The sequence below is a fragment of the Neofelis nebulosa genome, chromosome 2 (genome assembly GCF_028018385.1).
Source record: "Neofelis nebulosa isolate mNeoNeb1 chromosome 2, mNeoNeb1.pri, whole genome shotgun sequence".
Lineage (NCBI taxonomy): Eukaryota > Metazoa > Chordata > Mammalia > Carnivora > Felidae > Neofelis > Neofelis nebulosa.
This window is the reverse complement of record NC_080783.1, coordinates 116622800-116645414: the sequence shown is the minus strand read 5'-3', so window position 1 is coordinate 116645414 and position 22615 is coordinate 116622800. Positions and strand designations below refer to the sequence as shown.

Here is a 22615-nt window from a genome sequence, read left to right as displayed (position 1 = left end):
GACCCGTCTAACACTCTACCTTTTGGTATAGCACTCCCTCTTGGAGAGAAGCTGGGTGAGATGTTGGCGGGGAGGTTCTAGCATGGCTTTAAAGCATCACCTTTAAGGATCGCTACATAAATTGGTATTTTAGGGACGCCTGGGTGGCTCAGTCTGACTTTGGCTCAGGTCATGATCTCGCAGTCCATGGGTTGGAGCCCCGCATCAGGCTCTGTGCTGAAAGCTCAGAGCCTGGAGCCTGCTTTGGATTCTGTGTCTCCGTCTCCCTCCCTCTCTTGCTCTCTCTCTCTCCGCCCCTCCCCCACTCATGCTCTGTCTCTCTCACACTCTCAAAAAAAAAATCAGTATTTAAAATTTTTTATTTTATTTATTTTTAAATGCATGTTTATTTTTGAGAGAGAGAGAGAGAGAGAGAGAGAGTGAGAGAGAGTACACAAGCACACAGGAGAGGGGCAGAGAGAGAGAGGGAGAAAGAGGATCCCAACAGGCTTCACACTCAGCACAGAGCCCAACACGGGGCTTGACCTCATGACCTGGGATTGTGACCTGAACCAAAATCAAGAGTTGGATGCTAACACTGATTCAGCCACCCAGGCACACCCTCCACTTTATTTTTATTTAGTATTTTTTTTTAAGTTTATTTTACTTTGGAAGAGAGAGAGAGAGAGCAAATGGGGGGGGGGGAGCAGAGAGAGAGGGAGACAAAATCCCAAGTAGGCTCTGTGCTATCAGTGCAGAGAACCTGATGCAGGGCTTAAACTCATGAACCGTGAGATCATGACCTGAGCTGAAGCTGGATGCTTAACTGACTGAGCCACCCAGGTGCCCCATATTTTTAAAACAAATCAATATTTAACCACTCTTCTAGTTGACCAATATTTTCTTTTCTTTTCTTTTCTTTTTTTTTTTTTACCACCTCACATTAGACATTATTATTGGCATCATTATTTTATACAGGTCTGATTTACTCAGATGCTTACCAATGTCTTTGCTCACCATTCCTTCTTGCATCTCAGACCTCCTTTCTGGTACCATTTTCCTTCTTCCTAAAGTAGAATTTCCTTAAGTGAAAATCTGTTGGAGGCAAACTCTATTTTATCTGAAAGGTCTTTATTTCACCACTATTTTTTTAAAGATAGTTTCTCCGGACATAAAATTCTAGGTTGATAGTTTTATCACACTGACCATATGAAGTCCTCCTCTTCTAGCTTCCATTGTTGCAGTGAGAAATGTATCATTCTCATTGATTGTGGTTTCTTGTAGGTGTGATTGACTTGTCTTTTTTTCTCAGGTTCTGTAAGATCTTCTCCCTTGGTGTTTTGCAGTTCGACTATGACATGACTTTATGTGAATTTCCTTATCCTGTTTGGCATATGCTTCCTGTTTCTATAGGTCCGGTCCATTTCTTAGTTTTCAAAATTTCTCACTTTTTATCTCTAAGAAATTTGACTCTCCTCCGTTTTATTTTTTCCTTGTGGGACATCAATCTTTCTTATTCTAACCCCCATATCTTTAACTCTCTTTCATATTTTCCATTTCCTTTGTCTCTAAATTGCTTTCTGAAGAGTTATTTTATATCTGGCTTCCAATTTTCTCTCTCCATCTATATCTAATGTGTAACCATGAGATTTTGATTTCAACTTTGACTTCTAAAAGTTCTATGTAGTTATTTTTCATATTTGCTTGCTCACTTGTGATCAGTTCTTTTTGTTATTCATTTTGTGATTCTTTTATTTCTTTAAAAATGTCATAGATATTTTATATTGTCTGGTCATTTTAATATCTGAGGTCCACGAATGACCTATTATTTGCTATTTCTGCTGTTTCTTTCTTGTGGGTATTTGCTTCTTTGTACATTTGGCATTTGATTAAGAAGTGGCCCATATTCAATTTTTTTTTGGTGTGAATCTATGAGATCCTGGAGGCCTAAATTAAAGATGTCTTCTTTCAGAGAGGAAGAGCTATATTTGCTTCTGCTGAGAATCAGGCATAGGGAGGGGGGGACTGGAGGACTGCCACACAACTGGGACCACATTTATTTTATTTTTTAAAAAAGATTTTATTGTATATATATATATATATATATATATATTTTAAAGCTTATTTATTTATTTTGAGAGAGAGGACATGCAGAGGAGGGGCAGAGAGAGAGAGAATCCCAAGCAGGATACACATTGTGCAGGGCTCAAACTCACAAATGGTAAGATCATGACCTGAGCCAAAACCAAGAATAGGATGCCTCAGACGCTGAGCCACCCAGGCACCCCAAAAGATCTTATTTTTAAGTAATCTTTATACCCAATGTGGGGTTCAAACTCACAACCCTGAGATCAAAAGTCACTTGCTTCACTGACTGAGCCAGCTAGGTGCCGCCAACTGGGATCATATTTAAACCTAGCTTCCCCGTTTTATTTCAACACTGCAGTTTATTCCTGACTACCCAATTCCTGGATGTCAGGACTGATTTGGTAATTTGTCCTAGGGCAATCTGGTTTTCTCATCTGTTTACTGATCACCTCTGGGATTTTAAGTTTGATTAAAAATATTTCAAATGCTCCTCCAGTCCAAATTCCTTAGGATAGCACTCAAGCTAAGAAAATGCTCACTGGTCTCTCTCTGACCCCTTCTCCTTGAACACTAGGGCTTAACTTTCCAGAACTATTTTAAGTTGGTTTATCTTTTTTAGTAATCTCTGCACCCAACACGGGGCTCAAACTCACAACCGTGAGACTGAGTTGGATGCTCCTCCAACAGAGCCAGAACTATCTGAGCCGCCAGAACTATCTGAGCCCCCCAGAGCTATCTGAGCCCCCCTCTAGAACTATCTGAGCTCCCCCCCAGAACTATCTGAGTCCCCAGAGCTATCTCAAGTACTCTTAATGTATCATTTTTGCCTACTGGCCTTTGTACACATTGTTCTCTCTGTCCAGAAGAACCAATATCCTTCTTCCCCCAACTCCTCCTTGTTCTTAAGGATGGCTTCCAGGAATCACATCTTCCATGTACCTTCTCTAACCATGTCTTTCCTTCAACTCCACCCTCTAGGTTAGGTTCCCCACCTGGGTGTGCCTATATATACTTCTCCCTTATCATTTGTTTTATCACATTGTAATCAATTGTCCTCGGTAGACTATAAATTCCTTAAGGAGAGAGTATCTGACTGATACACAGTATTTCTCAATAAATGTTTCTTGACAGCATAAATTTAGGATTGAAAGTAAATATGTTAACCTTAAACAAAAACAAAAAACAACCCAAAACAAAACAGAACACAAAAAACAAGACAAAAAAGAAAGTAAATATGTTAACCTGGCAAAAGCTCAGTTTGAACCATAAACACCCTTAGATGGACTCGCATTTCCTGAGGGCCTGATCTTAGATTCAAAGCTGGAGTTAGTTCCATCTATTACCTGCATCTGGCTACTCCAAAAGAGTCATAATTTATAACTCCTCTTTAAGGAGGGAGTAGGCTTTTTTAAGGATTTAAGGTTAAACTGCAACTTGCTTTAGAACACATAATTTACTTAAGCATAACTTTTATATAATCTTGGTGATTTTATAAATCTCAACAGGTGTGCAAACACATCAGCCAGTATTAAAGCAATTAGAGGAAACTAATTTGTTTGTTTTCTCATTTCTTCCTGACCATATAACTTCTGTTTCAGGAACAGTGATGCCAGATTGTCATCAGAACTGTAAGTGAGAACTGTAAATAAAGAAACAATGAACAGCAGGATGTAGACACTATGTTTCTGAATATCATTCCCATCCAAGGATCTAATGTAAAACTCCTCAAATGAGTTTTTTTAAACTTTCTTTTTATCGAGTCATATATAATAGAAAAAAAGCTTAAAAATACGCAGAGTTTTAAAAAATAATTATAAATCTAAGGTCCATATTCCCCCAAATAAATCTATCTAGCTGAACTGGTGAATTCTCAAACCATCTATAATAACATCTATAAACATAATAAATGATCGTGTAAGAGAAAAGAAAAGAAAAGACAGGAAAAGAGATCACATTATAGAAATGTGTAATTTGGGGCGCCTGGGTGGCGCAGTCGGTTAAGCGGCCGACTTCAGCCAGGTCACGATCTCGCGGTCCGTGAGTTCGAGCCCCGCGTCGGGCTCTGTGCTGACAGCTCGGAGCCTGGAGCCTGTTTCCGATTCTGTGTCTCCCTCTCTCTGCCCCTCCCCCGTTCATGCTCTGTCTCTCTCTGTCCCAAAAATAAATAAAAAACGTTGAAAAAAAAAAAAAAAAAAAAAAAAAAAAAAAAAAAAGAAATGTGTAATTTACAGGGGTGCCTGGGTGGCTCAGTCGGTTAAGCACCTGACTTCGCTTGGGTCATTATCTTACAGTTCGTAGATCACACATTAGGCTCTGTGCTGACAGCTCAGAGCCTGGAGCCTGCTTCAGATTCTGTGTCTCCCTCTCTCTCTGCCCCTTCCCTGCTCATGCTCTGTCTCTGTCTCAAAAATAAATAAACAACAACAACAAAAAAAAAAAAAAAAAAGAAAAAGAAACGTGTAATTTACAACATGGAAGTTTATCTGGAGGGGTTAATAGTCTAGTGCATATTTTCTAGATTTTATATGCCTATTCTATCTTAGTATTATTTACAGAAATGAGATCACACTGAGTGGCAACTTTTTCACTCACCCATTATTTTGGCTATCTTCTCACATGAATTAATATAGATTTACCTCATTCACTGTAATGGCTACCTAGCAGTGCACTTTAGATGTACTGTAATTTATCTATCCAAGCCCTTACTGGTGTACATTTGCTTACAGTTTTTTGTCATCACAGACACACACAAAAATGCTATAAAGAAATATTCATTGTTGGTGTTTCTGTTGAATAAATGCCTACAGGAAATTTTGGGGTCAAAGATTGTACATATTTACATTTTTGATAATGTTACTTTATTCTTATAAAAGGTAGGGCATTGAGCTTCCATAAATTCAGACAGTCAACATTTTATGCTTTTCCACCTGGTCTAGTATTTTTTATCCAAACTTCCTTAAAGACACACCTTAAAACAACTCGAAGGTTAAAGATTTTAAAGTTGTCTGCTTGGGGTAAAAAGAGGACAGAAAACAAAGAAACTTAAAGCATCATTAAAAACTATGCTTACAAGGAGTTTTTAAAAATGTTAGAAAATTCCTATGAAAAGTTTAATCAAAAACAGCCAAATACATAATTGTGTATTCAAAATTATCACAATTACACAAAATACCTTACTTTAAAAGAATGAGCCTGCCTTAAAAAATGGTTTTGTGGGGCATCTGGGTGGCTCAGTCAGTTGAGCATCTAACTTTGGCTCAGGTCATGATCTTACGGTTTATAAGTTCAAGCCCCATATCCGGCTCTGCACTGACAGCTCGGAGCCTGGAGCCTGATTCAGATTCTCTCTGCCTCTGCCCCTCCCCTGCTTATGCTCTCCATCTCTCTCAAAAATAAATCAATAAACATTAAAAAATGGTTTTGTAATTTTTCCAAGTTACCTACACTGAGCAAATATGTTTATTAGGAAAAAATATCAGAAAAAAATCTTCCTTTCCACCAAATCTGAAGATTCAACATTAAAACTGCTTCAACCTTCCATAAGAGAGGAAATCTTACTATGTTTTCTTGAAATCTTTTCTATATGCTCAGTGTCTGTATAATAATCTCTGGATCGGGATGTCAAGAATTACCAGGAAAAAAAAAAGAATTATCAAAAATGAAAATTATACAAGCAAAACTAGTTTTTTCCTTTAAAAAATTACCTTAAAAAGAGTTAATGTGCTGTTTTTCTTTCTTCCCTTTTTTTTTTTTAATATTTATTTTGAGAGAGAGAACTCACATCATGGGGGAGAGGCACAGAGAGAGAGAGGGAGAGAGAGAATCCAAAGCAGGCCCCAAGCTATCAGCAAGGAGGCCCAATGTAGGGGCTCGATTCCACAACCCTGAAATCATGGACCTTAGCCAAAATCAAGAATGGAACGCTTAACCAACTGAACCCCCAGGAGCCCCTGCCAATAGAAATATTTCATAAAAGAGATTAAGCATTAAAACCTAACTCTGCTTAATCATAAGGGGGAACGAGGAACTGTGACCTGGATGTTATTCTGGTTTAACACATGACTTCAGCATTACTGAGAGGCTGGACTATTAACCCAGACAAATGAACAAAATTTCTCAATCAGCTTCATGAAGATGATGTCCTTTCAGGCTTATTCAGGGAGTTGGGTGAGGAGGGTGGGAGGGAGGGGAAAGTAGGTGATGGGCATTGAGGAGGGCACCTGTTGGGATGAGCACTGGGTGTTGTATGGAAACCAATTTGACAATAAATTTCATATTAAAAAAAAAAAGGAAGTTGGGTGAAAGATGCAAAGCTAGTCATAATGATGAGGTTATAAATTTTCTCAACTTCAGTTGAAGTTTTTTTTTTTCCTTAAAATAAAACCATCGTCAAAAGTTCAGAAAATTAAAAAGGAAACATGATAATGCCTTGTCAGTGAAAGAGAAATTCAAAATAAAGGAAAGCAACTGGTCATCTCTGAATATTCCTTCATAAGGTTTAAATCACATTCTGGCCAAGAAAAATATCCTTCATTTCTTTTTTTGTTTAATTTTTTTTTAACATTTATTTATTTTTGAGAGACAGAGCACAAGCAGGGGAGGGGCAGAGAGAGAATGAGACAGAATCCGAAGCAGGCTCCAGGCTTTGAGCTGTCAGCACAGAGCCTGACATGAGGCTTGAACTCACAAACCGTGAGATCATGATCTGAGCCAAAGTCGGACGCTCAACCGACTGAGCCACCCAGGCGCCCCGAATATCCTTAATTTCTTACTCTAAAAAACTTAAAAGTGATTGTAGCACCAAAAGCAGAAATCTCTATGATTTTCTTTTCCCACAATCTGTTATTTATGAGAAAAAGGAATTTTCACTGCTACACAGTATCCAAAGAGAAAAGAAGAAAACAGATAGTTAAGGGGAGTAAAAATCTGAAAACATGTATGTGGCCCTAAATCTATTCCCCCACAACTCTTTTTTTTTAATTAAAAAATTTTTTTTATGTTTTATTTATTTTTGAGACAGAGAGAGACAGAGCATGAGCGGGCGAGGGGCAGAGAGAGAGAGAGAGAGAGAGAGAGAGAGAGAGAGAGAGAGAGAAAATCTGAAGTAGGCTCCAGGCTCTAAGCTGATAGCACAGAGCCGGATGCGGGGCTGGAACCCACAAACTGTGAGATCATGACCTGAGCCGAAGTCAGATGCTTCACCAACTGAGCCACCCAGGTGCCCCACACCCAACTCTCAAATAATTTAAAATAGATTTAAAAACACTTAAAGGTAAGTATAGTATGTTCAAACCTCAGAAGAACAAAACTAGGTAAATGTAGATACACCTTGTGTTTTCAAACAGCTTTTTCTCCCTGATTAAAAAGCAGTGTATATATATTTCAGAAAAATTGGAAAGAAAAAAAATCTTAAAAAATTAATATGATGCATAAATTTCATCATCCTATTATCTCTTGGGCTTATGTAAAACCAGATTTTTCTTTAAACACACAATACACATTTCTTCTCTCATAACCACTAATTTCCCCATATGCTTCTTCCCCAACTTCAATTTTGGGGCTATCCTTCACAGAACAGCTTTGTATGAATTATGAAATGACAGAATGTATATATTATAAATTGTCACAAAATACTGGGGAATAGAGGTAGAACAAACTGTGAGCCACACAGTTTGTAATCTTTCATAACAGGGAGTCAATAGGATATGGTGTAAAATGGAATCATGTGGTTAAGAAAATGTCTTGTTTTTTTCTTTTTAACATCTTTGGCTTAACATCCTCAAACACACACCAAAGAGAGAGATTATGAACCTCTATGTACCCATGACCTAGCTTCAACAGCTATCAATATATACACATCTCTCATCTATACATGTCCCTGCTCCCCAGATTATTTCAGTACAAATCCCAGTCATTGTAACATATCATCTATAAAAATCACCATACTCTCCCCAAGACATGCAGGTTTTAAAAAAAAACTGTAATACTAATATCATACCTAAAAATTAACAAGAATTCCTTAATTTTATCAAATATTCAGTTAGCCTTCAAATTCCATCAATTGTTTAATACATATTTTTTTACTGTTTATTTTTGAGAGAGAGAATGAGTGTGTGTGTGTGTGTGTGTGTGTGTGTGTGTGTGTGTGTGTGTGTAGGGGTGGGGGCAGAGAGAGAGGGAGACACAGCATCTGAAGGAGGCTCCAGGCTCTGAGCTGTCAGCACAGAGCCCGATGCGGGGCTTGAACTCACAGACTGCGAGGTCATGACCTGAGCTGAAGTCAGGCGCTAAACCAACTGAGCCACCCAGGCGCCCCAATACATATTTTTATATAGCTGGTTTGTTTCAATCAACAGCCAAACAAGGTCCACACATACATAGCTTTATGTTTTTCATAAGATCTTTTTTTTTTTTATCTTTAGTGGGCCTTTTAGTAAATAATATTTTGTGATGAACAAAAGCAAGATTCAGTTTAACTTTAATTTCCCTTTTATGTAAATTCAAGTAACATCACACTTATCACTTTTTAAAAAAATGGAATAAATCATTCTACTTGTGCTATTTTAAAAGTAAAACGTGGGGCGCCTGGGTGGCGCAGTCGGTTACGCGTCCGACTTCAGCCAGGTCACGATCTCGCGGTCCGTGAGTTCGAGCCCCGCGTCAGGCTCTGGGCTGATGGCTCGGAGCCTGGAGCCTGTTTCCGATTCTGTGTCTCCCTCTCTCTCTGCCCCTCCCCCGTTCATGCTCTGTCTCTCTCTGTCCCAAAAATAAATAAAAAACGTTGAAAAAAAAAATTTTATAAATATTTTAATAGCAATTACTTTTCAGGGGTGAGATTATGGGTGAATTTTATTCTCCTCTTTAAACTTTTTATAGGGGCACCTGGGTGGCTCAGTCGGTTAAGCATCCAACTTCAGCTCAGGTCATGATCTCATGGTTCGTGAATTCGAGTCCCACATCAGGCTCCATGCTGACAGCTCAGAGCCTGGAGCCTGCTTCTGATTCTGTGTCTCCCTCTCTCTCTGCCCCTCCCCCACTCACGTTCTGTCTCTCAAAAACAGATGAATGTTAAAAAATTTTTTTTTAAAGTTTTTATAAAAAATTGAGGTATAATTCATATAGAATGAGAGGCACAGATGTTCAGTTTGTTTTGACAAATGCATATATCCTCATATTTCACAGCCCTATCACTAAGTTCTCTCATGTAGACTTTTATCTCAATTTCTTAGTATAAACATATTTTACTTTTAAATTTTTTTTTTTTCAACGTTTTTTATTTATTTTTGGGACAGAGAGAGACAGAGCATGAACGGGGGAGGGGCAGAGAGAGAGAGACACAGAATCGGAAACAGGCTCCAGGCTCCGAGCCATCAGCCCAGAGCCTGACGCGGGGCTCGAACTCACGGACCGCGAGATCGTGACCTGGCTGAAGTCGGACGCTTAACCGACTGCGCCACCCAGGCGCCCCTAAACATATTTTACTTTTAAAATAATAAAGATTTTCTTTAATCTTAGACCGATATTTATTTATTTATTTAAATTAAAAAAATTTTTTTAATGTTTTATTTATTTTTGAGAGAGAGGCAGACAGAATGTGAGTGGGGTGGGGTGGCGGGGGCAGAGAGAGAGGGAGACACAGAATCTGAAGCAGGCTCCAGTCTCGGAGCTGTCAGCACAGAGCCCGACGCGGGGCTTGAACCCACAAACGGTGAGATCATGACCCCAGCTGAAGTCTGAAGTTGGACGCTCAACTGAGCCCCCCAGGCACCCCCTCTTAGACCGATTTTTAAAAGAAGTCAATAATACCATAAAGAAGGGTGAGCACAATCCACCAATGAACACATGAAAACCTGAAGACACTTTATTCAGTCTCTCTCTGTCTATTAAGTACGCTCCATTCCCAATGTGGGGCTTGAACTCACAACTCTGGGATCGAGAGTCAGAAGCTCTACTGACTGAGCCACCCAGGCCCCCTCAGTAGTTTTTTCTATTTGCCATTCCCACCTTAAACCTTCTGGACAACTGTGAATAGGAGAGAGCAAACACAGAAAGTAACGAGTAACCTCCAAGGAATTTCCACCTCTTCCACGATTTTTGTCTTTCTCTTCCATGTTCTTAAATTTTTTTTTTTTCAACATTTTTTATTTATTTTTGGGACAGAGAGAGACAAAGCATGAACGGGGCAGGGGCAGAGAAAGAGGGAGACACAGAATCGGAAACAGGCTCCAGGCTCCGAGCCATCAGCCCAGAGCCTGACGCGGGGCTCGAACTCACGGACCGCGAGATCGTGACCTGGCTGAAGTCGGACGCTTAACCGACTGCGCCACCCAGGCGCCCCCCTCTTCCATGTTCTTATAGCACTTTTTGTATCTTTCTTACAGCACTTACATACTGTATCTAGTAGTACAGTTATTGTATACATATCTTTTCTCCCATTTCAGATTCAAATGCTTCTTGATGAAAGATAAACATATCTTAATTATTTCTGTTTCCTTACTTTATTCAGTAGCTTGGACAGAGCAGGTGCTCAATAAATGGTGCCTGACTTGAACTGAAGGAAACATCACATCATTATACAGTTTTAATGACACTTCCTGAGGTTGAACTGCACTCCAGGTGGATATAAGTAAATATTACAAAATTATCTCTAAAACCTTCCCACTTCCTCTCAACTCTTCTAAATCATTGTTATGGGGTTAATTGTGTCTCCCCAGAATCCATATGTTGAAACCCTAATCCCCAGTACCTCAGAATGTGACTGTATTTGGAGATAGTGCCTTGAAAGAGGTGATTAAGTAAATAAAGCTTTTAAGGAGGCCCTACTCCAATCTGACTGGTCTTTATAAGAAGAAGAAATTTGGACACAGAGACACTAGGGATGCATGTACAGAAGAACAACCATATAAGGACATAGTGAGAAGACGGCCATCTGTAAGCCAAGTAAAGAGGCCTCAGGAGAAACCAAATCTTGGACTTCAAGCATCCAGAACTATGGGGGAAAAATTCTGTTGTTTAAGCCACCCAGTCTGTGGTATTTTGTTATGGCAGCCCTAGCAAACTTAATACAACATACTCCTGCACAAAAATCTAAAAGAAGCTTGTGTATTCATTTGGTCTTAGCTTTAAAGTTAAAGAAAGGGGTGCCTGGCCGGCACAGTTGGTTAAGATGTCCTGACTCTTTTTTTTTTCTTTCTTCTCCCCCCACCCCCCGCAAGTGTCCTGACTTTTTTTTTTTTTTTTTATAAAATTTGCTGATTTTTTTTTTTAATGTTTTTTATTTATTTTTGAGACAGAGAGAGACAGAGCATGAATGGGGGAGGGGCAGAGAGAGAGGGAGACACAGAATCGGAAGCAGGCTCCAGGCTCTGAGCCATCAGCCCAGAGCCCGACGCGGGGCTCGAACTCGCGGACCGCGAGATCGTGACCTGAGCCGAAGTCGGACGCTTAACCGACTGAGCCACCCAGGCGCCCCCTGACTCTTGATTTCAATTCAGATTATGATCTCACTGTTCGGGAGTCCAAGCCCCGAGTCAGGCTCCACACTGATAGCGTGGAGCTTGCTTGGGGATCCTCTTTCTCTTCTCTCTCTGCTCCTCCCCTGCTCGTGCACGCGTGCGTGCACTCTCAAAAAGAAATAAACCTAAAAAAATAAAATTAAAGAAAAAGAACCCTACCTACTCATTTGTATCTTTTTAGTATAATAGTCTCCTCTTCCTTCCATAAGAAAAATGTATGACATGGGATCTAATCTATGGCTGTCATTGTGAACTGAGAAGAAAAATATAATGCCTATTTATTTACACACTAGACTTTCTGAAGATATGGTTATAATAAATATCATTTATTGCCTCTTTTAAAGCTTATTTATTTTGAGAGTGAGAAAGTGCGGGAGGAGCGGAAGGGCAGAGAGGGAGAGAGAATCCCAAGAATCCCTGATGTGGGGCTCGAATTCATGAACTCTAAGATCATGACCTGAGCCGAAATCAAGAGTCAGATGCTTAACTGACTGAGCCACTCAGGCACCCCTCATTTACTGCCTCTAAACATTTTTCATTTTGTAAATTGGATTATTGAAACTTCTTATTGGACTTATTGTTTCTTACATGTTTACTTTTTTTTTTTTTTAAGTTTATTTATTTGGGGAGAGAGAGAGAGCATGAACAGGGGAGGGGCAGAGAGAGAGGGAGAAAGAATCCGGAGCATGCTCCGGCTCTCAGCACATAGCCCGATGCGGGACTCGAACCCACCAACCGTGAGATCATGACCCAAGTGGAAATCAAGAGTCAGATGCTTACCCGACTGAGTCACCCAGACACCCCTGGACTTATTGTTTCTTATGACCAGGGTATCTTGTTTGACAGAAGAAACAAAAGAGAAAAAATGTGTAGGACTTTCATATTTCCTCCTTAAAATGTGAGGTAGTAGGATGAAACTAAGATAAAATTGTATCATTGAGAATTGCTAAATGGTACTTTCTCTTATTCTGCCATTATTGATGTCAACTTAATATTTTTATGGGATCCCAAAGTCTTCAAGAGTGCGCTTTGCTAAAACAAAACAAAACACAGTGGGCTTTGCTAGGGTATTACATATTGGAATAAGAAAACCACGGATAGAGCTTGAGAAAAATAACTTGTGCCAAAAATTACTGCAGAACATAATAATCTTTTATCTCTATAGGAGGTATAAACTCCATATAAAACTATTTTAGGAGATGAAATATTTGGTTTTCCACTAAGCATTAACAATCCTGAACAATTTTCTTTGTTCGTCAAGAAATACAGAAAAATATGTGATACGTGTTTTGCAAGCATGCCCCTTCTTAAACTGTACTTGGAGTCAGTTTGTTTTTTTTTTTAACGTTTATTTTTGAGACAGAGACAGAGCATGAACAGGGGAGGGGCAGAGAGAGAGGGAGACAAAGAATCCGAAACAGGCTCCAGGTTCTGAGCCATCAGCACAGAGCCCGGCGCGGGGCTCGAACTCACGGACCGCGAGATCGTGACCTGAGCCGAAGCCGGACGCTCAACCGACTGAGCCACCCAGGCGCCCCTTGGAGTCAGTTTGAACATAAATTCCATCACTTCTTGGCCAATTAACCATCTGACTTTGCTTTCATAAAGATAAGATGATGTTTGCCTTGCAGGATCAAGCATGAGAAAGTGCAAATTGTTTTGAAGACTCTTAAGTTGTATAAACACACAAAAAAAGGACACAAAGACATGGACTGGCTCACATCAAATGTATAGGTTCAGTGGCTACAGCCAAAGGTCCAAATATAAGTAGGTGGTTTTTATCTTAATATCCATGCCAGATATTTTGAAAGAGAACAGTGTGCAGTTCGGGGTTGGGGGTATATGGAGAGGCAGGCCTCTCAATTAAATAGCTTAAACTATATTTCCTACTGTTAAAATAGGACTTTGGTCTTCCATTTTTCTTCTTTTTGTACCAATAGTAAATTTGGGGGCTTATATGAATGGATATAATAAAAAAAACAAAACGGTTCTTTTTTTTTTTTTTTCTAACAGCCTATGTTAATAAAAAACCACAAAACCTGACAAACAAGTCTTTCTGATATACTTGCTCTATTTACAATGGCAAAAACTACTGACAAGGGATTTATTGTTCATTTTGTGCAATCAGGAAACTAAAAGACCAGGCAGTGACCTAAATGAGACTTTTAAACTTTTGATTTTAATAAAATATTTTAGGACCCAGCAACTTTTCCTTTCCTTTTTTTTCTTTAGAGAGAGAGAAAGAGTGAGAGTGGGGGAGGGAGCAGAGGAAAAGAGAGAGAGAATCTTTTTTTTTTTTTTTAATTTAAAAATCTGTCAGCGCAGAGCCTCACACTGGGCTTGATTTCACGAACCGTGAGTGAGGTCATGACCTGAGCCAAAATCAAGAGTCATAAGCTTAACTGACTGAGCCACCCAGATACCCCTGATTTATAATTTTTCTATATATATGAATAGTGGCATTGTTTGAAAGAACATAACTGATAAATACAAGAATATTCTTATCAGCACTGTCTATAATGGACTCCTGAATGTCTGTTAACCACGAGAATGAATGAATAGTGGTATACTGATATAACTGAAATACTATATTCCAATGAACTGAATTAAATTAAATGATACGCAACAACATGGGATGAATCTCAAACATCATATTGAGCAAAAGAATACATAACAGTATAATCGGTAGATACGTAACAGCGTAATCGAATAACATACAGTTTAAAAACACGCAAAACTGGGGCGCCTGGGTGGCGCAGTCGGTTAAGCGTCCGACTTCAGCCAGGTCACGATCTCGCGGTCCGTGAGTTCGAGCCCCGCGTCAGGCTCTGGGCTGATGGCTCGGAGCCTGGAGCCTGTTTCCGATTCTGTGTCTCCCTCTCTCTCTGCCCCTCCCCCGTTCATGCTCTGTCTCTCTCTGTCCCAAAAATAAATAAAAAACGTTGAAAAAAAAATTTAAAAAAAAAACATGCAAAACTAAAATACATTGTTTAAGGATATATATACATGTTCAGAGTAGCAGGAAGTGCAGTAGCATGTGATCAGGGAAGGGTACAAGAGGATGACCCCACGATATGTGTTTTATATATTTTTCTAGATACGCTGTATTTCACAATTTTAGAAAGGTTAAACAATAAAATACAGAACTGAATGCCCAGCTAAGTTTTGGTAGTTGACTTTCAAAACAACTGAGTTCATTTAAAGGAGATGAGATGTTTTTAAATATCTGTTGTGATTCCAGTTGCAAATCACTGAAACTATCACAAGCATTCAGCTGATTTGTTTCCCCCTAGAACTTGTTTCTCTTCACAAACTAACTCTTGCTCATCTTCAGAATTCAGGTTAAGAGTTATCACCTCCCAGAAGTCTTTCCCAGTATCTCTTTCCTCCCCTATCCCACTAGCACTCTCTACCACCCACTTCGGTTGGGTTTCTTTCCTCTTTGTTCCCTCAGTCCCCACAACACAGTCACACATATATCACATGCACTGCAATGGTCTGCTGACTTTCCCTATCCGCCTTCCAGCCTCTCCAGCCACTCTCATCCCACTAGACTATAAATGATCTCAAAAGTAGGGACTATTGTCCCTGCAGAGTATTGGGTTATAAACAAAGAATCCTATGGAAATCTTCAGCAAAATTTAACTTTGGGACTTTGGAATACAAAGTTTAACACTTAGAAGGTGTTTTTTTTTTTGTTTTGTTTTTTGTTTTTTTACAACAAACCTAGGTTTGCATGGCCACAAACCTAAAGCCATGCAAAAACAAGAAATTATATACATATCAAAACATATACTCACAAAGAACATAGAGTAAAAATATCACTAAGTCATTAATTTGTACACAAAAATGAAATGGGCTTTGCTCTTTTCATTCGGCTGATCGCATTACTTAAAGGAAAGAATCTATAACTATAGAGAACGAACTGATGGTTACCAGAGGCGAGGTAGCTGGGGAGATGGGTGAAATTAGGTCAAAGGGATAAACAGTACACTTATCGTGATGAGCACTGAGTAATGCACAGAATTGTTGAATCACTATATTATACTCCTAAATATAAAACTGTATGTAACGACACTGGAATTAAAATAAAAATAAATAAATAAAGAGTCTAAAAGTCTCTACCTGGCATTCAAAAATCTGCCACACTCTATAGTCTGAATCTAATTTGCCAATTTTGACTCTCCTTGTTCTCCAAGAATGCCACCTACTTCAGTCATAGTGGTTACTTATCTCCCAAACTTATCAAGCTCATACTTGCAGGTTCCCTTATCCAGAATATGTTTCCTTCACTCCAGTTACATTAGTCCTACCTTTCTTAAAGGTCCAGCTTGTTTTACTACCTCCTATTCTTCCCCCATGATGATCTCTCTTCCTTCCAACTCTCTTGGCTTTTTTACCATTCTAACATGGAAAACTTGGGATTTTTACTGTTGTTTACTTCTCTAAAAATCTTTTGAATTGTGAAATATAAGACACACACAGAAGAGTGCATGAAACAAAAGTGAAAAAAGCTCAATGACTTATCTCTAAGTGAAAAATCCATGAAACTTTCCGCAAGTACAGAAACAGGAAACTGTTAGTACCCAGAAAGCTCGTGTTCTTTTCTAACCACTAATACCTACCCCCCCACTTCCCACACTTCCTAAAGAAAGGTAGGCACTATGCTCACAACTATGGTAATCCCTTTTGTGCTTTTCTTTACAGTTTTAATCACCTAAATACACAAACCTAAACACTATAGTTTAGTTTTTTAAAAATTTTATATACATGAAATCACACAGTATGTCTTTTGTGTCTGGCTTCCAGTACTGAACATTACATGAGAATCATACATGTTTTATAACAATGTTCATTTTAATTCTGTATAGAAAAGATATTTATGTTCATTTAAATAAATGGACAATTCATTTTTATCTATTCTGCAGTGGATGGACCTTTGGGTTACTTAGCTTTTATTTTATTTTTATTTTTTAGTAACCTCCACACCCAACGTGTGGCTTGAACTCACAACCCCAAGCTCCAGAATCCTATGCTCTACTGACTGTGCCACCCAGGTGCCTTTGTGTTACTTTAGTTTTACAAGGTATCAATGTCTTGTCTCCCCTGCTGGAATTCAAGTTTCTTGAAGCCAGGGACCATATATTATACTATTTTATATTTACCTTAGTATTTGTACAATGCTAAGCACATAATAGGTACCCCCAATCATGCTAAATAATGATTAAATAAATCTATGAGTAGTTTAGGAGTTGAGAAGAAAATAATTAGTGCTGGAAATCAACTAATAATTTTAGAGATAGTTATATAACTGGAATTTTGGAACAACACTACTACTTTAATAAATCAGAAGGTTTGACCTCTCCTATTTATTTACACCTAAGGATTTGTCATTTCTTGTTCTTCCTAAGCCAACTGAAAGGTAAAAACATATTTTGTCAACTATTTTCAAAATAAAATGAGAACAATTCAAAAGGTTAATTGTTACATGCTCATCTTTGAATGGTATCTTGCCAGAGTTCCTTTATTTTTTACTCTATTTCCTTAAATTTATATTAACTATTATACATTTAAAAACACACAAAGAGAAGTCCAAAGTTAGATTCTCTACAAAACAGAAACAAAAATTCTACTATCTAAGGTCAGCAGGAAATTAATCATTCTTATTCAAAAGTAAAATAACCAAATAGATGTTTAGTTCTAAAATGCTCTTCTACAGTCAGTGAAGGTTTCCTAGGCACTGTGTAAACATCTCAAAACAATATTTATACCACCTAATCTTCAGACCTACTCTCATGTTCTCTTGGAGAGTCAATTTTGTGTTTTCATTTGTTTGATTTTTATAAAACTAGAGCTTCATAAACTTTCTCAGCAAACAGGAAAATATACTTGTGGGCAAGATTTTCTGATTTTTTCATGTCTTGGTCAAGTACATATATGATGTCTTTAATATTAGTTTTACCAATACACAAGCTATAACAAGTCTTATAAATTGTGTTCAAGTTGGTAATCTGACATGACAAAAAATAGTGAAAGGAAAAGTGGTAAAGAAAATAAAATGGGGGCAACTGGGTGGCTCGGATAGTTAAGGGTCTGACTTTGGCTCATGTCATGATCTTATGGTTTGTGGATTTGAGCCCCACACTGCACAGCCTGCTTGGTATTCTCTCTCTCTTCCTCTCTCTTTTCCTCCCCCACTCACACACTTTCTCTCAAAATAAATAAAAACTTTAAAAAAAAGAAAAAAGAAACAAAGGTAATCCTAAATTGAGGAATCGGTGCGGAAAAGAACACGTGTTATTAGATGTATGTAGCCAATTCATTACTAGCTAAGGACAATTATCAGAGCAAAATTTCGTATTTTTTTAAGCTTATTTATTTTTGAGAGAGAGAGAGAGTGAGCGGGGCAGGGGCAGAGAGAGAGGAAGACAGAGGATCTGAAGCAGGCTCTGCGCTGACAATAGAGAACCTGATGTGGGGCTTGAACTCATGAACTGTGAGATCATAACCTGAGCCAAAGGCAGACCCTTAACCAACTGAGCCACCCAGGCACGCCCAACTTTAGTATTTAAAAAAAAAATCCTTTTTTAATGTTTTTATTTATTTTTGAGACAGAGAGAGACAGAACATGAGCTGGGGAGGGCAGAGAGAGAGGGAGACACAGAATCCGGAGCAGGCTCCAGGCTCTGAACTGTCAGCACGGAGCCTGATGCGGGGCTCGAACTCATGGATTGTGAGATCATGACCTGAGCCGAAGTCAGATGCTTAACCGACTGAGCCACCCAGGTGCCCCCAACTTTAGTATTTTTTAATGTAAAGTAACACTTTAACTTGCTAAGTTTCCAAACAGAGGCCAATAATAAATGTGCCTTTATTATTATTGTATTTACTAAAGACTTTCTTGGAAAGGAAGTAGACTGTTTAAAATATTACATTTATATTTCTTCATAACCTCTTCATTGAAGAAGAAAGTGAAACACAATAAAAAGTTAAATTACAGAGGCACGTGGGTGGCTCAGTCGGTTAAGCACCCGACTTCAGCTCAGGTCATGATCTCACAGTTCACGAGTTCAAGCCCTGCACTGGGCTCCAAAGCCTGGAACCTCCTTCAGATTCTGTGTCTCCCTCTCCCTCTGCCCCTTCCTCGCTCACATGCTCTCTTTCTTTCTCTCAAAAATAAACATTAAAAAAAAAAGTTAAATTATAAATGAAAGATGATGTATAGTACTAGTAGGAAAGCCAACACATATATACCACAAATATGTACCACAAGACTTGTTATCTCAAGAGTAATTCTATTACAAAATGTTCTATTAATAAGGGAAAACTGCAATTAATTTAAAAACATTTTCTAAATTAAAATATTCCTTATCAGTTATTGATATTTAACTTCTAAAGATCCAGAAAATAGAATTAAAAAATTATTTCTACTGTATTGTAAGAAACCTACCCACTGTTTATTTTTGTAAAACAGCTAATCATACATGTTCCTTGTCGTTTAAAAGATTTTCCTCTCCACAACTCAAGACAACTTCATTGTGTGGGCCTGCTTAGTGTAATAGGAAGTTATTTCACCTTCAATCTCGCTGGGGAACTACAAGTACCAAAATTTTACACTGTGTTATATTCTCTCTTGTCTCTTCCAGAATTTTGGAGTAATTTTGTAATTAAATTACATTTCAAGTAATTATACTTCTGGATTTCATCCTCCCCAAACTCCCCCATCCCTCAGATAGCTAGAGCACAATTCCAAGGCCAAGTGAGCATTCATGAAAATATTCTGTCAGGTTACTTCCTAAAAACATTCTGACATTCAGGAGTCTTTGAGACGGGCTACCACACCCAACTGCATTACCTCTTTATCTTTTAGTCCCAGGAGCAATACTTCTTCCATAAGGGTGAGGCGAATATCCTTAGAGTCACCAGAGTCCTCATTGTCTGGACTCTTGTCTTGATTAGTGTCTTCCTCACTTTCCACCTTCTTTTCAGAGTTCTTGCCTACTTCAGTGCGACGGGCCCGGTGAGTTAAAGTGGTCATTCTCACCTGTTTCTGAAGGGGGGGGGGGGGGGGGGGGGGAGGGGCGGTGACAAAAAAATATCTGTATGCATGCTTATGTAAACAAAAACATACATATTAACATACTACAAATGTATAGAAATATGAAATATATACAAACTTAAATAAAGGAATAATGACCAGAAAAACTAGGTTAACATATCTTTCCCAAAGTACACAGAAGGCACTGACAGAAAAATAAAATCAGTGATTTTAACGACTGTTAGAAATGATTATCTTTTAAGTCTGCCAATTTTACGTGCATAGTCTATAACCCAGGAGTATATATCCATCATGGTAATTCCTTTCACAAAATGGATCCTCCCCAAGTTAAATATTATAGGACAGCATAAACACTGTGGAGCATCCAGGTCCAAAAGGCATATAATAATTTATATGTAATTTGTATAAGCATTCAATGGCACATTATAATACACAAAAGAGAAAATTAAAAAATAAGAAAAACTAAATATAAACATATATTCTCATATTGTCTTCTCATAACTTAATAACTCACTTCATGAACTCCCTTTGGAAATCACTGCTACAGACTAATACTTAGAAGATCACTTGTAGTAATTCTATATAGCCAGAAAACTTTCATCTCTATCCCTAGCTAGCCATCTTGCAAATACACAAACAGCTGCCAACAAAAAGTACCAGCAAGAGAATATTAAAAGATTAACAAATTCTTTGTCAATTACAAAAAAAACAAAAAAACAAAGCACGTGCCCTTTTATACCATATACCACAGATGTTTTAAAAATCTACACTCAAGAGAAAGTGCAATAAATCATCTGTGATAAAGTTTAAAATTAGCGTACTTTATTTTAAATAAATCTAAACATCCATTTTTAAGATGATATACAATAAATATTTTTCATCAGAAATCATTTATTTTTATTTATTTTTTTAATTTTTTTTTTAACGTTTATTTGTTTTTGAGACAGAGAGAGACAGAGCGTTAACGGGGAGGGGCAGAGAGAGAGGGAGACACAGAATCTGAAACAGGCTCCAGGCTCTGAGCTGTCAGCACAGAGCCCAACAAGGGGCTTGAACTCACAGACCGTGAGATCATAAGAATATCTTTTTTAAGACCAAAAGAATGCATTCAAGAGCCTCTGTGACTGGATCCCATCCTACCTTCTAGCAATATTTCCCATTACATTACTCTCAATTATGTACTGTTAACAAACCATTTCTCAAACTTGTCCCATGCTGCTACTTCTCCTCCTTTGTACATGTTGGTGTTCTCTCCTTTTTCCCTTCCTCTCTATTACCTACCCATTCTTCAAAGGTCTATTGAGGACCCAGGTAAAGCCTTAAGTGAATCTCCTTCTCCATTACCCATGTATGTCCCATGGCCAGAATTGGTCTCTCTCTCAGCTGTACTTTCACAGAACTTTATTTATACTTACATCCTTTAAAGTATTTATTATAGTCTTTCTTTTGGTATGGCTGTCTCTCAACTGTAAACTTCTTGAGGGCAGGGATATTGTCTTCTTGGGTTTTTATAGTCTCCATAGCAACTAGCACAATGTCTTTAACGTTGTAACTGCTCAATAAATATATACTGATTAAAATGAATACTCAGAAATGCATGTGAACATTTTTAAGAGAAATACAAGTGAAGTGACTTACAAGAGATTGTTTATACAAGGCTATATTTCAAATATAATTCTTGGTGGGAGGCGGGAAGAAGAGTGGAGGAGGAAAAAATAAAACATAAAATAAATGCTTACAGGCATTAGCCTTATTTGGCACTGTGAATAGGGTTTATTTCCTAACCCAATCCAAAAAAACTTTAGGTCTTCAGAGAAAAAAAAAAAAAATTAAGGGGAATTTTGAGGAACTAACACCCCCTCGACATTTACAAGTTAAAAACACTATTTGAAAAAAAAAATGGCCAAAAACTAACTAAATAAGAACCTCCCTCTCCCCAGAAAATAAAAAATCTGGAGGCTGTTTTTGGACGTTAGGAAATGTATATCCTCCGTTGCTTACCTGACGTTACTCCTGGGTTACGGCCCGACGCAGGTTGCAGCTTGCGCTCTGTTTTAGGGGGACACCTGTTCCCCCTCTTCCCCCCCCCCCCCCGTCCTAGTAGGTAGAAAAACTTCTCAGCCACGCAGAGGGCACAAACTTCCTGATCCTTCGATGCAGAGAAGGAATAACACATCAGCTTCCTCAGGATCGCTAGGCAACCTACCTTGGTGTTTCTTCATTGGACCAATCAGAAACCGCCAAGGTTGAGCCCAGCCAATCGGAGCTTACGAGGGGAGGCTCTCCTCGGGCTATTGTGTTGCGATCCCGACAAACACCACCAAAAGGAGGCAGGTTTGGGTCAACCTGACAGCTGGTCAATCCAATGAAGTAACCTTGGTAGAAGAGAGGAAAGGGAGCTGAGATCCCCACCCCCATTAAACCGTCCAATCAAAGTGTTCAGTGAGCTAGCACCAGCTGCCAATCAACAAAGGTTTTTGTTGGTCAACCTCTGTAGCAGGTGTGTTAACTGTAGCAGTGTATTCTAGGACAATTCGGTGAGATGTGTTGGGATCCAAAAAAGCTAAGAATAAATAAACATTTTAAAATTGGTTGTTTTCGACAATTAGCTTGTCCCTAACTTTCCTGTTCCAGAAAAACCTGATCTGGGTCAGTTTGTGTACGTTTATGTGGTTTACATTAAACAGGAATAGGTACATTTCTACCATAGCATACACCCCTACCTTCTCTATCAGCGCTTGTTACTGGCAAACCCATGGGTAATGTATGTTTTATAATATGGCTGCTGAAAACTGCAAGAAGCAAACAGACCAAGTTTTAAGTCTTCCTTTTCTAAGGCAAAGGAAACGGTCAAAGCTGAAACCACGTCCCAGGTTTCTCACTAAAAGCACAGTATCTTTCATACGACCACTTAAAGATTCTGGGAAGTGTGCTCAACTCTTGCAAAGTATCATCTACCAAAATGATCATAGAA

At 38.5% G+C, this 22615-nt stretch overlaps 1 protein-coding gene across 2 annotated transcripts in view; it reads right to left on the bottom strand.

The window, feature by feature from the left end:
* The window catches only part of GOLPH3L (golgi phosphoprotein 3 like), a 38367-nt gene extending 16484 nt beyond the window's left edge, over window positions 1-21883 (bottom strand). The window contains exons 1-3 of one of the 2 annotated variants that reach the window (XM_058715881.1): window positions 21643-21883; window positions 21057-21193; window positions 19438-19632 (exon numbers count right to left, since the gene is read on the bottom strand). In XM_058715881.1, the coding sequence (XP_058571864.1) occupies window positions 19438-19620 (183 nt within the window). In that variant the 5' untranslated portion in view covers window positions 19621-19632; window positions 21057-21193; window positions 21643-21883. The remainder of the gene's footprint in view (window positions 1-19437; window positions 19633-21056; window positions 21194-21642) is intronic. The other variant, XM_058715880.1, reaches the window with a different exon arrangement.
* Window positions 21884-22615: the final 732 nt, after the last annotated feature.